At 34.8% G+C, this 17,016-nt stretch overlaps 1 protein-coding gene across 11 annotated transcripts in view; it reads right to left on the bottom strand.

Moving 5' to 3' along the window:
- PLEKHA5 (pleckstrin homology domain containing A5) overlaps positions 1 to 17,016 on the bottom strand; it is a 237,264-nt gene that overhangs the window by 89,787 nt on the left and 130,461 nt on the right. For 10 of the 11 annotated variants that reach the window (XM_059935403.1, XM_059935390.1, XM_059935392.1 and 7 more), the window contains one exon: positions 1,266 to 1,349. In XM_059935403.1, coding sequence (XP_059791386.1) covers positions 1,266 to 1,349 — 84 coding nt within the window. Of the gene's footprint in view, positions 1 to 1,265; positions 1,350 to 7,590; positions 7,900 to 17,016 lie in introns of those variants that run through there. The other variant, XM_059935401.1, reaches the window with a different exon arrangement.

The raw sequence follows: 17,016 nt of genomic DNA, 5'->3' as shown, positions 1-17,016 counted from the left end.
ATCATGTTTATTTTAATAAGCCTTAATACAGATATGCTACTTGGTCATCTAACTGGAACATTAAAAATTTAATTACAAGATTAGCAAGTCTAATATTGAAAACAGTAACAATGATAGGGAATTCTGTGGCAGTCCAGGAGTTAGGACTCTGTGCTTTCACTGCTGAGGGCGCGGGTTCAATCCCTGGTTGGGGAACTGAGATCCTGCAAGCCGCGAGGTGAGGCCAAAAAAAAAAAAAAAAGGAAAACAACAATAATGATACCAATAACTAATTTTTGTGAACAAATTTATAGTATATAAACTATTTTCACACATATTTCATTTGATGCTTACAAAAATCCTTAGAAACGGTAATTACCACTGCCTCTGATTTATGGATGAAAAAACTAAGCTCAAATTAGTTTAATAATTTGACCAAGTTTACAGTTTCCCTGACCTTGCATCCTGCGCACTTGAGTTTACTATCTGTGTCTGAGCTATTGTAAAAACTGCTTCTGGAATTACATTCCTCATGAAAAAAAACTTTAAGTCATGTTTCTATACCATACATAGTAAACAGATGGCATTCTGTTATTATACTTGACTGCAAATGTCCAGATAAGAAAACTGTTAAATTGTACTGTATTAAGTATGGATAACAGCAATTTCAATGCTAACCCCATTTTTTTTTTAACATCTCTATTGGAGTATAATTGCTTTACAATGGTGTGTTAGTTTCTGCTGTACAACAAAGTGAATCAGCTCTACATATACATACATCCCCATATCTCCTCCCTCTTGCGTCTCCCTCCCACCCTCCCTATCCCACCCCTCTAGGTGGTCACAAAGCACCGAGCCGATCTCCCTGTGCTATGCGGTTGCTTCCCACTAGCTATATACTTTACATTTGGTAGTGTATATATGTCCATGCCACTCTCTCACTTCGTCCCAGCTACCTTTCCCCTTCCCCATGTCCTCAAGTCCATTCTCTACGTCTGCGTCTTTATTCCTGTCCTGCCCCTAGGTTCTTCAGAACCATTTTTTTTATTCCATATTTATGTGTTAGCATACGGTATCTGTTTTTCTCTTTCTGACTTACTTCACTCTGTATGAGAGACTCTAGGTCCATCCACCTTACTACAAATAACTCAATTTCGTTTCTTTTTATGGCTGAGTAATATTCCATTGTATATATGTGCCACATCTTCTTTATCTACTCATCTGTCGATGGACACTTAGACTAACCCCATTTTGAACAGAGGCATTCCATGAAACGCTTTACTTACTGTTCATTCACTACAAAAATACAATTGTCCTGTGATGGCTGTCCTGTGACTGGATGTTTACAGGTCACTTTCCTTTCATTATGGCTGGAAGAAAACAGAATAAGAGAAAATGTACGTGCTATTACCACAAACTTTAAAAAAATATCCTGGTAGCAAAATAGCCATTTCTTTATAGCAACATTAAAGTTAGTGAATAAAGGAGATGCAATTCAAACCCCCAGGTGTTGACACTCCTACATAACCTTTTCTACTATCTACTGTGTGTACACGTTTGTGTAAATGTTACTTACAGTTTTACAGTACAGCTAGACTCACCACTCCCAACCCCATGCCCACACCTAGTATGACCTCAATTTGTTCTTCTATTGTATAAACAAAAGTAAGTTCATCTGACTCCACAATCATTGCATCTGACGTGACAGGTGGGCCACAGAAAAGTATGAGTATCCACCTACCTTCATTATTTTGTATGCCAATCTAGGTACATTACAGAAACCTAATGCCAAATTCATGTATGGAAAAATAAATCTAACAGTACTACCAGATGGGCACCAGCACATTAAAACATAGTACCACTGGAAGAGCAATAATTTATGGCATTTTGGTTTCACAAAGGAATTTTTACATAATAATGTAATGGGATTGATTTTTATGATACCTGAAGTATGCTATAGAAAAATGGAATCTGAAGGAGCAAACAAAAATCTTAAATGAAATGTACAAACAACAACACAAAGAAAAATCTACTTATTATGTTTGCTGAAAAAAAATCTGGTTTGATTAAAAGAGTGACTATTTTTTGGAGAATAAGGCCTTTGCCTTATACTAGAAATAAAATATAAAGAAATATAAAATATAAAGAAATACTATTCTTTCTAGGTCAAATGATAGAATTAGGCTTCCTATTGTTTTCTAGAAATGAGAGGAGAAAAATCCCAAACTATCTAAGCCAAAAATAACAGATGCCCAAAATAATATGCAATATACATTGATATACTAAAAAAAATACATCATTTGTAAAGAAATATTTTTTTCCCATTTAGTAACGTACCACAAAGCGACCTGTAAGGAAGATCAATCATTGGTGTGCAAGATCTTAGAAAACTTACTTTCATTATGGAGAAAATTGTCAAGATGTTGTACTGAATACTGCTTTGTTAATCTTAAAAGATTATTACATGTGATCTGTATTGCAGGACATTTATAACCACAAGCCACAAACTTTCTGGCAAACTTCAGATACTTAAGTTCCTTTTCCAAATCTGAACTTTCACTAATATTATTTTTATTGGTTACTCAAGTACTAGAAACTTTAGTAAATAAAACTAAAACCATATAAAAGAAAAGGTATACAGTTAAAAAAAATTATATATTGACTATTGTGACAACAGAATGATTGGTGGAATATAATGTGTTTCTGTTATTCCTTTAGTTAATTGGTGCTTATTACACCAACTGGTGTTTACAAGACTACTAAATTATCAGCCTTTTGCGGTGGTTTTTTCTTTTTACAAAACACATTCAATAGGTGTTAAGAGGTGGTGGATTTAGATATTTATTTGTGGTGATATTTTCACTACATAAAAAGTATGCAAGTGACTTTATCTTAACTGTTGATTTAAAAAAGTACAATAGTAATAAATAAAATAAAATTCAAATTAAAAAAAAGTACAACAGTGGAAACCTAAAGTCTCATAATGGGATATCAGTTTATGTAATAAGCAATCAACTGATAACAGAATAACTAAGAAAGTATAGCCTCTGGAGATAAGTGGAAAAAGATGAAGTACCCAAATGTGATGAATACCACGAATGTGTCAAGGTATGTAACTTCTCATGTTTTAACAGAATAAAACACTGTGGGGGAGAAGGGGAGTAAATTTGCGATGCAGATTAGACACCTTAATAAGGAAAACTGGAGGATAGCATCTTTTTTCTTTAAAGTGTCTTCCTGGGGAGGAGCATTAAAAAGCTGGAGTTGGTTGAGTGGAAGATAGAACAGAAATATACAAATTCTTTTTATAAAAACCAATATTGCAAAAATAAAACAAATAACCCCCTATTGTATTATTTTCCTACGATATGTCATCTTGTCTAGAAGGAATGAATATAGCAGACTCTAATCCTAATATTCTAGAAGCTGTACATTATAACAGCACAGCCCTGCAATGGTTACTGGGATAAGAGATTCCTTTGACCTCTGGAACAGTAGACTTGAGTACCCATTAGACAAGGAAACACGGCAATGGAGACATTAAAGAACAGTCAAAAAGGAGCACAAACATTCTTTTCCCCCAAGGTGGATGCTATTTCAATGAAACTGACATTTTTATTGTCCAAGTACTTTTTTAAGATCACAATGTCTTAAAGTAAAACTAACTAAATAAAAATCTTAGCATTCCATCTTAGTTAAAAGTTCAGTGACTAAAACCAATATGAAAAATGAACATATTTATGTTCTTTTACTTTTCCAAAGTACCCAATGTGTTTTCTTTTAATGTTATGATATTAAATTGACATAAAAATTCATTTATTTAGAAGGATACTCTAACATGAAAGTCTTTTGCTGTTCTTTAACGAAAGAAATAATCTTTCCTACTACGTACACCTAATTGTAACATAAAGTAAACACAGAAGTCCTCTGAAATGTTTATTCATTTGTTCTGACTTATATTTTAAATTATAGTCATTCAAGATTACTAGGTTTCTATAAAATCCAAATTCAGAAGATTGAGATTTTATAGGCAATTAGTTTAGTGACAAAATTGTCATCTCCCATAAAACAACATACTTAGCAAATAAAAAATCAGAGTAATGTTTTCTAATCATTTTGTTAAAAATGAATTAAAATAAATTGAGTATGACAAACCAAAATATCAGCCAAACCAAATTCCAGTCTTAACTGTTTAAACGTCATAATTTTCCACTACCTGATAGGATTGTCAATTCTCACTGCTCTTGTGCAAATCTATTTTTATACACATTTTAAAATTTCAAAACCTTTCACTGCAAAGTAAAGGAGCTGTTACAGTGGAGGATTACTGGACTGAATGTCAATATTATGACATAGTATGAGTGTGTTTCATGTTTGGTAATTGCAATCATTGTTGCTTTTGTTGTGGTCATCCATGTACAATGCTTGGTGTCAGTCTATTTATCTCTTGTAAAAATAAAATACAGTGTGTGTGTGTGTGAAAAAAAAATTTCAAAACCATTCCTTCTTATTATGTTGGCATTTACACTTCATTTTTATACTAATGTTGCATTTTTAAGTACTGTAATGGTAAAGGATAAACATAATTTCTAAATTACTCACAGAAACTAAAAATATGAGTTAAAAGCATACTTAGTGCCAATAAATAACAGCAATGTAAATGAAATCCAAATGAACCTTTGCAAACATAAGGAAAAAGCTATCTCTGTTAATGCACAGAATTCTTTTAGTGCATAATACATGAGTTCTTTAATACACACAGCAACTGGGCACTGTGGGGAGGTGGCTGGCCGAGGTATCACATGTCATGACCACCTTCCCTGGTGCAAAAGAGGAGTGAGTGCTTAGGGCCACGAGGGGGCAGGGAAGACAAGATTCCAGCCTTCAATTCTACCAGTTTGTCCCCAGCATTATTTACAAAGTGTATCTTTTCATCCTACACTCGCCATCCTTTTTGTAGTCCAAAGGTTTTTTTTTTTTCCCTCCTCCTTTGAAGGGCTTCAAAATTCAGATCAAGAGTACCATAAGTTTTCCTATAACATTCATGTAGACGTGTGTTCCAATTCAATTCATATATTAAGGAACAATGTGAGTGCCACATAAATCCTGCATTTGTTTATGCATGATCCCGTCCATGAGGAAGTCTAGGTGAGTGCAGAAACTGCACCTTGATGATGCAGCCCCTAGGAGCACACAAATCACACACCTGCACACCCTCAAACGTCCACCAGCTACTTCAGTTCATTGCCTGTTTTATGAAACACACCCATCCACGTGCAGTGATACAACTTTGTCTAATTTCACAACTGCCTACTTCCAACAGTTCCCAATAATTCACAAGCTGAAACCCTTCCAATTCCATTTCCACAAGCAAACTGCAGGGCTTTCTCAACGCAGAGGGTATATGTAGTATTTTTGTATTTTCTAAGCATTTAATATGTGTGAAACTGTGCTACCACTTTCATTAGGTTCCTATCTTTATTTTTATGTGTTACTAATGAGGTTTTTTAGTGCTGTGCCCCTAAACCCATTTTCCACAAAAGCTCCATGCTTTCATTGTCCAATTTTGCACAGAGAGGCGATTTTTAGGAAGACACGTGCCGTGTTACAGCAAAAGTGACTGTACTACTAAATTATGAACTAACATACCTCTGTGCTACTAAAAATGCATTTGAAGCTTTACTAGACAAGGTGTTATTTTAAAAATCTTTGCCAGAGATTTTATGCTCTTCATGACCGAAAGGGAAAAACTGAAAAGATACGGTTTTATATAAATTTGGGTTTCTAGAGGAATCCTTACAAAGAAGGGATAAAATTCAGGTCTTGATATAAAATACCCTTATGGTCACAGAACAAACTAATTCCCTTCTCTCTGACTCACTGTGGCATAGGAAGAGGTCCAAACTTTTCTAAATATGAGATCAAGTATTCGCCTCCACCTAACTCTTACTTCCAGACTTCTGTCTGTGATGGTTTAATGTGTAGGTTTAGACCAGTGGTTTTCAACTGGGAATGATTTTTATCTCCCAGGGGACATTTGGAAATGTCTGGTAATATATACATTATTGAAGTACAGTCGATTTACAACATTGTGTTAATTTCTGCTATACAGCAAATTGACTTAGTTATGCATAGATACACATTCTTTTTTATATTCTTTTCCATTATGGTTTATCCCAGGACATTGAATATAGTTCCCTGTGCTATACAGTAGGACCTTGTTGTCCATCCATTGTCTGGTAGTATTTTTGAATGTTACAACTGGGGCTGGTATGTAGTGGGTAGAGGCCAGGATGCTGCTCAACATCTTACAAAGTGCAGGAAAGTTCTCCACATGAAAGAAGCATCCAGCCCCAAATATCAACAGTGCTGAGGTCGATAAACCCTGCATCAGACCATCATAGCCCTCTAACAATGAACTCCACCAAATAAGCCACGTTTATTATTTCTTTGTGTTCCTGTTCTTCTCTAGAGATGACAGAAGCAGCCATTGAGACCACTGGTCCATGAATCAGACTACTTAGGTGTGAATCCCAGCATCTTCCTCTCACTAGCTAGGTGACCTCAGGCAGGTTACTGTACCTGTCCACGCCTCAACTGCCTCAATTAGGTAACAGTAGCCATGTCACAGGTTGTTACTTCATTTGTTCAGAGCTGTTCTGGGCACCTGGGGATGGCAGTGAATAAAACATAAAAATCACTGCCCTCATGGAACTTACTTTCTAGTGGGGATGTTAAGAGTAAAGAGTATAAACATGACCTGGAACAGACAAGCCCTCGATAACCGTTATTTATTTTTGTTATGAACTACAGGACTTTGAGCATATGTTGTTGTCATCAGACTACTGTTCAATCATCTGTTTAAACTGTAACAGTTCATATTAACACGTACCCCCAAAACTGTTTAAAAACTCATGTTATCCCACTACTCAGTATTTATTGTAAAAGAACAAAGTTGTGATCTCTCTTGGCTTTCATGCTTCTGGTCAAGATACCCTTAATATGTCCAAAAAACAAAAAATAGAGGAGAAAAGTAATTCTAATATAAAAGCTCCAGAGCAAGAGTAGCTATGTTTTTAAGGCAGTATTCGAGAAGGTTTTTAAATAGTGACAGACAACACTTAAAAAAAAAAGGCTTCTGCTATTCCAGAGAGTTCAGGACTGAAGGAAATTGCTCATATTCAATAGTTCAATCTGAGGCTAATGCTCTATCAAAGGCCCAGATAAAGGACTGAATCAATGCCATTTTTAGAAAAGGTTATCAAGAAATTGACAAGTTGCAACACAAATTGCTTGTTCTTTGGCACTATGCCCTCTTCACTATTTATTACTAGACATTTAATCATTTACTAAAACTAGAAAATCAAATGAAAGACCTGCTTAATTCCAGCCTTTATGGAACTATTCCATTCAATAATAATTTGGTTTTAAAAGATCTTAAGATGAATAAATCAGTGTGTGTATAAAATGGTATATTTCCACCAAATTATATAAAAAACAAATTAAAAATGACATATCTACTGGAGAGATGGAACAGAAATTCATTACTCCCTTATTCTTTTTCAGATCTTATTTGTGAAGTGAACAATGCATCATGGAAGTAACTGTACCAGAAAACCTGGGCAAAGGTGTGCTGTTTAAGCAGTTCTGAGCTTTACATCAAAAGGGAATGAGCTGATAAACTACATGGCTCCTATAACCTATTTATGGAAACAAAATTTAGTGGGTTAGAATCAACTCGAAGCAGCAGGTTCTGTTATATGAAGAGTAACTGAGACTGTGGGGCGGCACTCTGAAGATCAGGGATGATGGGTGTCCATTTCCAGGCTTGCCGAAGGAAGACATTTTTTGGTTCGGTCCACATTGCTAGTCTGCTCTCAGCAGGAGACTTACGAGGGAGGATTCCAACCAACGACATCCCTAAGGAAACAATGCCCATACACTAAAAAGATGCATAAAATGTACATTTCAAATATAAACCCCAATAAAATTACAGGTTTAGAAAGAGAGGAAAAAAGGTGTCTGCTAATATGGTGTTTAAATTTTTTAGTATAATGATAAAAGTCAGGAACACTGACTTCAGTAACACTGAAGGAACTGTTTCATTCTTAATGGAGTGTTATTTCAAACTACATAAGGTAAAAGACGAAGTATTTAACACAACTGACTATGAAGTGACAAATGAAATCTGGTTATAAAACTCCTGTCATCCAACAATAAGGCCAAAACCTTGCAACTTTTGTTGAGTGTAAATGTAAATTTTAAATCAGATATTTATAAATAGGTAAAATACCCTCACAAGAAGTTCTTTAAAACATCAGGATTTGTCTGATTTTTTCAAAAATGAATATAGTACTGAGAGTACTAGATTGAAAAATTAAAATGAAAAATTAGAGCAATGTTGCATATAATAAATCAGTACAGCACATGGTATTATATTCTTTGAACCAAGCATGGAAAGACGTTATTCCTGATTTTAAAATAAGAACATTTGAGATTTCAAGGAGATATTATTCATGACTGCATAATATGGCAACACTGATTGGCTTGCCCTGTTTAGTTAGGCATCTGCATAGTCCCAAACTGGCTGCTGTGGTCCCAAACATCACATGCAGACCATAGAGTCCAGAGGTGAAAGGAAAGTCTCTGCTTACATATTCCTTTTCAAGAAATTTCCCAAGAGCTCCCCGGCCATCCTTGTCCAGGCTCTCATGAGCCAGACATATGCGTCTACGTCTAATTCAATCAACGGTAAGTGAACTCACACCATTCAAGATTCACAATTTTGTCTGTGGCTCACAGGGAGGAAAGTCAATAAAATGAGGTTATATTATAATAGCAAGGAAGAAGGAGAAGGGAAAGGCTATTAGCTAAGGAAACATCTCATTTTTCTTAGAGAAAGCAACTCACATAGGTTTTCAAAGAAAATACTGGTACTAGCATATTCAAAACTAGATTTTCCTGTTCTGCCTGATAAAAGAGGAAAATGCTTTACCGGGTTATTCTTTTGGGAAGCTTTGGGAAGGTAAAGAGGGTGATTTAAGCTGAACTTTAAAAACTCCAGAGGTTTTATTTACATCCTCAGAAAAAAATTTTTTTCCTTTGCATTGTTTTAATTAATTCATTTCAAACTTGGAAATTAATTGACATATAACATTATATTAGTCTCAGGTATACAAGATAATGAGTCAGTATTTGAATATATTGTGAAATGATCACAGTAAGTCTAGTTAATAGTTAACATTGGTCACCATACAGTTACAAAAAATTTTTTTTCCTGTGATAATAACTTTTAAGATCTTAGCAACTTTCAAATATGCAAAATAGTATTATTAACTATAGTCACTATGCTGTACATTATACCCCCATGACTTATTTAACACTGGAAGTTTGTACCTTTTGACCTCCCTCACCTATTTCACCCTCCCTACCCTTTCCCCTGCCTCTGGTAACCATCCATCTGTTTTCGGTTATCTATAAGCTCTCTCTCCTTTTTTAAAGATTCTACATATAAGTAAGATCATATAGTATTTGTCTTTCTCTGTCTGACTTGTTTCACTTAGCATCATGCCCTCAAGGTCCATCCTTGTTGTTGCAAATGGAAAGACTGCCTTCCTTTTTAATGGCTGAATAATATTCCATCGTGTGCCTATGTACATGTATGTGTATGTACACACACACATACATACTACATCTTCTTTATCCATTCATCCACTGATGGGCACTTGGGTTGTTTCCATATCTTGGCTATTGTAAATAATGCTGCAGTGAATGTGGGAGTTGGGGGACGGTGCAGATAGCTTTCTGAGTTAGTGTTTTTGTTTCCTTTGGATAAATACCCAGAAGCGGAATTGCTGGATCAACATGAGAGTTCTATTTTTAATTTTTTGAGGACACTCCATATTGTTTTCCACAGTGGCTGCACCAGTTTACATTCCCGGTTCCCTTTTCTCCACATCCTCACCAACTCTTGTTACCTCTTATACTTCTGATGACAGCCAATGTAACAGGTGTGAGGTCATAGCTCACTGTGGCTTTGATTTGCATTTCCCTGATGATTAGTATTGTTGAGCACATTTTCATGTACCTGTTGGCCATCTGTATGTCTTCTTTGGAAAAATGTCTATTTAGACCCTCTGCCTGTTTTTTTTAACTGGATTTTTTTTTTTTTTTTTTTTTTTTGCTATTGAGTTGTATGAGTTCTTTATATATTTGAGATTATTACTCCTTATCAGATATATGATTTGCAAATATCTTCTCCTATTAGGTAGGTTGCCTTTTCATTTTGTTGATTGTTTCCTTTGCTGTGCAGAGGCTTTTTAGTTTGATGCAGTCCCACTTGTTTATTTTTGCTTTTGTTGCCTTTGCATTTGCTGTTAGGAAAAATTGTTTTAATGTTTTGCCCATTAATAACTATGTACTGGCTACTTCTTAGTATTGCAATTCTCCCCGGGAGTACTTGTTTTTGTGTTTTTATTTTAAAAATACCTTTGCTTCACGAGTAACACCAATGACCGCTTTACTACAAAATCCATTCTGTTTTTTAATTTAAGAAATAAATATTGAAATTGCTATTAACATTGTCAATAACAGCCAATAATTCTTCTGAGTAATACATTAGACAAAGCAAGGTTTATTAGGTAGTGTTTTATATGTGTATCCATGGCAAGAAGGTCGAAAATTTATCCACTATGCACAAACAAAATATGTTATTTTAGAAAACTCTGTCCCACAGAAGAGATTTTGGTTGTCTCTTATTAAATTCAGCTGCAAACCCATTTGTATGATTTGCTCAGAATCATGTATTTCCCTTATGGGAGAGAAAGAAGGATTTAATTTAGTCTAAGAAAAATAGGATATCATAGTGGTTTGGCAATTCTTTCTGCAACCCTGGTAGAGAAACCAGTGTCATGACTTGGACTTTTACAAGGGCCCAACCCATACAAGCTGCCACATACCCACAATGTTGTTAGACTGGAGCAAGGCAGGGAGATGTGGGGATTATGGTAGCGATTGTATTTCTCAAATTTAGGTAGAAAACCAGACAGCAAAGAGCTCAGATGTTCACTGACAACTCTTCAACATCCTTCCACTCAAACCAAAAAGAATATTGTACATTCTCAATTTGGCCTTGGTTTCATTACACTATCAGACAATTATACTTTTCAGCTTACTTTAAAATTGAAGAGCTTTGCAAACTATTACATATAGAATGGATAAACAACAAGGTCATACTGTATAACACAGGGAACTATAATCAATATCCTGGGATAAACCATAATGGAGAAGAATGTATACATATATGTATAACTGAATCATTGTGCTGTACAGCAGAAATTAACAACACTATAAATCAATTATACTTCAGTTAAAAAAAAGAAAAAAGTTGAACAGCTTTTATCAATAGAACTCATAACGCTGTATGTTACCCACTGAGACTCAGTCTCAAATTAGGTTTAAAAAACATGTTTGTAGCAGTGATTTAGTTATTAAATATTATTTTTATTTATTAGTTATGAATTCCACAATTGGGTCTATGGTGGTCCAGGGTAAATTTTAAAATATTGTTAAACATAAAGTTGATTAATGTCTTATGCAGATAACTATTTAAATTCATTTTCCTTTAAATAAAAAGGAGAAAAATGTTATGTTGAAATCTGACTACCACAATGACTGACTCTGCAATTTATTTTTAAACTGAAGTATGGAAAATTATGCCTACAATTAAAAGCAGTGTTTTAAGAACAAAAGAAAACACTAAAAGTGCCATGCCTTTTCTTGAGAGAAACTGAATTCTTGAGCCTTAGTTATGTGGAGAAATAACCACTGAGTCAGCAATCTAAAAGATTGTAATTTTTTTTCTTTGCAAAACATGTAAAGTATATATTTCCTTTCCCCACATTTAGTTCTAAGTGCCATTTGCCTTTAACTTAGAGCTAACTGCTTCCAGACATCCTGCTCAAACCTCAGTGATTCATTTACCCACATCTACAAATTCTCCCTACAGTCTTAACCCTTTATAATCTATCCTCTCTCCTCTCATCATTCAGGAAATGGATCGGCTCAGATTTCTTGGGGGAAACGAAGGACTGAACAGGTGTGAGGGCCTCGATGATCCTCGCTCCCAACAATAAACATTAAAATCATCACCTACATAGTAATCACCACGTGATGTCACACTCAGTGCTGCGCGCACACTCCTTCTGTCGCACGCTACACTGGAAACTTGACCATCTATCCTCACACAGACCCCCTGAGGTCTGCATTACTATCTTCACTTCACGTGTGAATAAACTGAGGCTCACAGCATTTACGAAGGTGTCAGAAGTCACAGAGAGACCTGGTCCCCAAGGTTTCAGTTGTGCCCTGTTTAGTCCCCCTTCCCCCCCCTTTCAACAGCTGCCCCTTCCTTGACTCATCTCAGCCAGTGGGACTTCTACATTCTGCCCTACATCTTCTCCCAATGTAACTGAAACACAGCACAACACAACACAATCCTTTCCTTGGAGGTCCTTCCCTCTTGCACAGACCATGGACGTGTATCCTCCCTCTTCTCCTTTCTGTCCCATTGCGTAGCATCACCCCAAGACTATTTCTATCTGAAGCACAGTAATGAAACCTGTTCTGATTCCAACTTAATTTTAAACCCAGCATTTCTTTTCCATTTTCTTATTTTCTAAGCCTTTGCAATCATTTTCCACTTTTAGCTACTCAGACAACACTATCACAACATAATTGTAAATGTAACCTCACATTTGATTATCGGTCCCGAAGAATTTAAGTACAAATAACAACAACAGTAAAGAATGGGTTTTACAGAATCACCCAACAGGAACAGAAAACTTTGCTTTTCCCGCTGGGAAAATAGGAGTATGACGCAACGCTGCAAAAGTACAAAGCTGAAAGCATTATTATAGACTAGGAACAAAATAAAGAAAAAAATAAAAAATTCAAAAGATGAGACACATAAATTCATCTGTTTTAGTTTTTTGTATTTACAGATAATTTCTAAATCATCTTCTGAAAAAAACCTTCCTGAATAAAACCAATATGCTCATTTAGAATCTACAAAATAAATTTTACAATAGATTTTAAATAATTTTGGAAGTAGTGCAAGAATAATTCAATTAACACCATGCTAGTTATGAACAAAATGTACCCAGCAAGTTAATAACTGTTATCCATCCCGAGTGTTATGGGACAGCTACATTTTAGATCACTTAATAAATTACATTATACACAAAAATGCTTAAAATAATTTAGATAATTCTCTCACTTGGAAGCCATTTAAGTGATTCTTAAGAAGCTTTTAAATGGGAAGGTTAAATGACACTTTATGGTTAAAACAGAAAAATGGCTCTTAGAATGCACAAGCTAATCCACCAGAGTAATTTTCTGTCAAGCACTCAAGAAACAAGTGACATTTCTGGATGCTACCCAGAAATTACCCTACACAAGTTGACAGCTAACGGCATCTCCATCACTGCCTTAGTCTAGGCTCTTATGTCTCCAAGACTCTTAACATCCAAATCCAACTCATTTTAATCAGGATATCTCCCATTTAGACCATCCTCACTGAGCCTCAACTTCTTTCTGTAAAACAGGAACCAAAACCAAAACAACAACAAACTTTACTCCATGGGGCTTTGTAAAGGATCAAGTACCTGGTAGCACCACCATCCATTACCTAATAAAGCCCTCACTAAACAGTAGCTAAACTTGAATGTGCAGGTGGAGTTAGCTTTCCTGAAAAGAAGTAAAATTATGTCATACCCTTGCTTTAAAAAGTTGCTGGCTCTCTGCTCTATCTTTAATGTGAAGTACAACTGATCTAAGGTTAAAGCTTACTATTGACTGATCTATGTAAAAAGTCCTTGTAAAACCACACAACAGAGTAAAAATGATCACAGGGTATATTTTAGAGGTTTCAAAGAATACTTATTTGAAAAATTACAGTCACTTGTATAAAAAAAGCTATTAATACAAAAATCTAATGGAGTTTTAAAATAAAACTAAGCACAACTCTAACTTGGAAACATGTCAGTAGTCAGAAATATTCTTGGCATTTAAAAGCAATAATGTGGCATTAAAAATATATATAACCTAGAATTTCATTAATTCAGACAACTCTGCTAGTCCCTAGTGAATGCTAATTAGTAATGTTTTATTGTAACATGCATTAAATGTAAGTTTACTATACCACTGGGAAGGAAGCAAACAACAAATTAGAAAAAGAGGAATTTAAACACCATCTCTTTTGCTTTTTTGCGGGTGGTTATACACTACTTTACAAAGTTAACCTAATTCTAACCTACACTTAAATAACCACACAGTTGCAAAAAAGATCCAATTATTTTATTGTAGATGAAACATTCTTCCCAACAGAATCAAGCTGACAGACTAAACAGCTCAATTCAAATAGAAAAAGAAAAAAAATCAGTAATCACTGAATTTTACTATCCTTCATTGCATAGTCTTTAATCATTTTAATATTGCATGAGCTTTATCTAAACAACCACTTCAAGGACAAAAAGGGAGTTACTAATAAGTCAAATGATACCTTTATGCAACAAAAAGATTTTGTTAAAAAACAGTACTTTCTTTCAAAATGGCTATGTTTTTGTGTAACTTAAATACTTTCATTCATTCAATATGAGACAGGCACTGATGACACACAGCCTTAACAATGTTATACATAAACAAATAGGAGGAGTAATATAACCAAAAACGAAACACAAAGGGGAGGCAGATTAGGGACTGATCTTGCTTAGAAAGGGGAAGAGCAGGGAAGGTGGCACAGAAGTGTCTGCCATTTGAATTGAGCCTCCATGAATCAGCAAGAATATTCGGATGTGGCCAGAGTTTAGCACAGACTGAAGGGATGGGGGCACAGAAATGGGGCTGAAAATCTAGGCTTTGAGTGAAAATATATTTACATATAAAAATTTTATTATATAACTTTTGAAGCAATGTATTTGCTCCATTCTTAGGTTCTCTGTCACTTCAATTTCCAAGGAATATATATTTTTTAACTCTGAAAAGGTCCAAATCATAATGCACTTATGTGACGCACACAGCACTTTAACTAAGGCTCAGTTTAGTCAGCAACTCATTATCCCCAAGTACTGAGAAATTTCTCACTTACAGATGAGGTAGGAGTTGGACAGAAATCTGACCCAGAATACCAGGGCAGGGCCCACTTCCCACAGCAGACCACTGTGATGGCCGTATTCTACTCTGGAGACACTTCCTTCTAACAGAATGCAAGGCCACGGCATGCTATTAGTTGGTTAGATAACTAGTAGGTGTCCATCATCCCAGAAAAGACGAAATCTCTCTAATTCAGGATCAAGATATTCTCCTCACTCATTTCACTTGCTTCATCAATTCATGCTCAAATATTCATTAAGCATCTATTAAGCACAAGGTTTTGTACTGTCCACTACTAGGAAACAAAAATATAGTTCAAGACTATAACGGGCTTAAAGAATTACTATTCCATCTGAGTTTACTAATTAAGCTAAATTTCAAACTTGAAGAATACAGCAATTATATTTTACCATCAGGCTTCAGTATTGGTGGAAAGAGTTCCTCAAAGCGCACCTTATTCACTAGAAAACAGACAAGCACTTTATTCCCAGTGCTTTAGACTTGAGTCAGACTTTTAAGTCAATTTCAGGTTATCCCTCCTCCCCCCCAACAAGCTCTGCTCATCCTCCCTTCTTTTTTGTTTTGCCAGATTCAATTTCCTGTTCATACAAAAAAGTTTAAGTAGCTTGTCTTCACTTGAACTTTAGCAGCAGTTTAGGCCAATGACCTCTGATGTCATAATGCTTCAAAAACATCTTTGTTTAGAATGTATACTGAATATATTCCAATTCATCATTACTACAGTAACTTACTGATTAAGTTTAAAATATAGGCTATTTTAAAACCATGTTAAAATATTTTAGGTAGATTTGAGATAAATTTTAAAGGGAATAAAAATATTAATGAATTCTCTATATACTTTCTAGCTCTGGGCAGAATTTTCAGCTGAAAATTCTGCAGCTTATGGGAAAAATTGTGGATCTTGAATTAAGACTGTCAAGTCAAATAAAATAAAGTTGAAACCCTACTTCTATATCCTGTGCTTCTAAATATAATAGAAATACAATGTATTAGGAGTCATAATAAGGCAATTATTGATATCTTTGCACATTTGCATATAAACAACTGATTTAGGTCACTTCCTTTCAGTACCTATCTTATTCATTTAAAAAATATGTACAAATAGTCTTATTCTTTAATTGCTTCAGAAAATTGATGTGAAAATATTTACATTTATTAAGAATTTTCGTATTGTCTTTTCTTAAACTAGACTTACAAGTAAAAAGTGCCTGTTCTTTAAGAGAAAACTTTGTTGGAAAATTCCTCTAAAAGACCTTGAAATCACAAGGCTGCTACTGAACCTGCAAGAAAAGAATTATGCCAGAAATGACAAAGCGTAAGGCTTTAAAGGCTTCAGTTTATACTATATAAACAGTATGAAATTAAAATTAAAATAATATCATTCATCCACTCAAAATGAAGGGGAAAAAAAGCAAAATAGCCACGCACACACACACACAACTTACCCAACATAGCCTACTTCTTAAGCTAATGATTTCAAAACAACTAAATCAATTCATTTACTGCAATTCAAAGAGACATGAATTAAAATTGCTAATAAGAAATCTTTAAAGGCATGTTGCCAGCCTTTACAATCAAAGGCAGTAGTAATTTAATTAGTTTAAATGCCAAAATATTGTCTATAATAATCTCCTGCCATTATATTGCTCTTAAATTTTAGGTAAATGAGGATTCCTATTTTGAGGATCCTACTTTGTGAATTCCTATTTTGAATCACGTTACCAGATAATTAAAGAATTAAATAACTAGCAGCTTCAGCTAACTTAATTAATTTAGACTAGTAATATACTTTTTAATAAAAGTATTACATAATGAGTACTGTTAGCATCTCCTCCAAAGGAACTTCTGAGAATTATTCATTTGGCT

This window comes from Balaenoptera ricei, chromosome 10 (genome assembly GCF_028023285.1).
Source record: "Balaenoptera ricei isolate mBalRic1 chromosome 10, mBalRic1.hap2, whole genome shotgun sequence".
Lineage (NCBI taxonomy): Eukaryota > Metazoa > Chordata > Mammalia > Artiodactyla > Balaenopteridae > Balaenoptera > Balaenoptera ricei.
The sequence above is the reverse complement of the archived record's forward strand: the minus strand, read 5'-3'. Positions and strand labels throughout refer to the sequence as shown.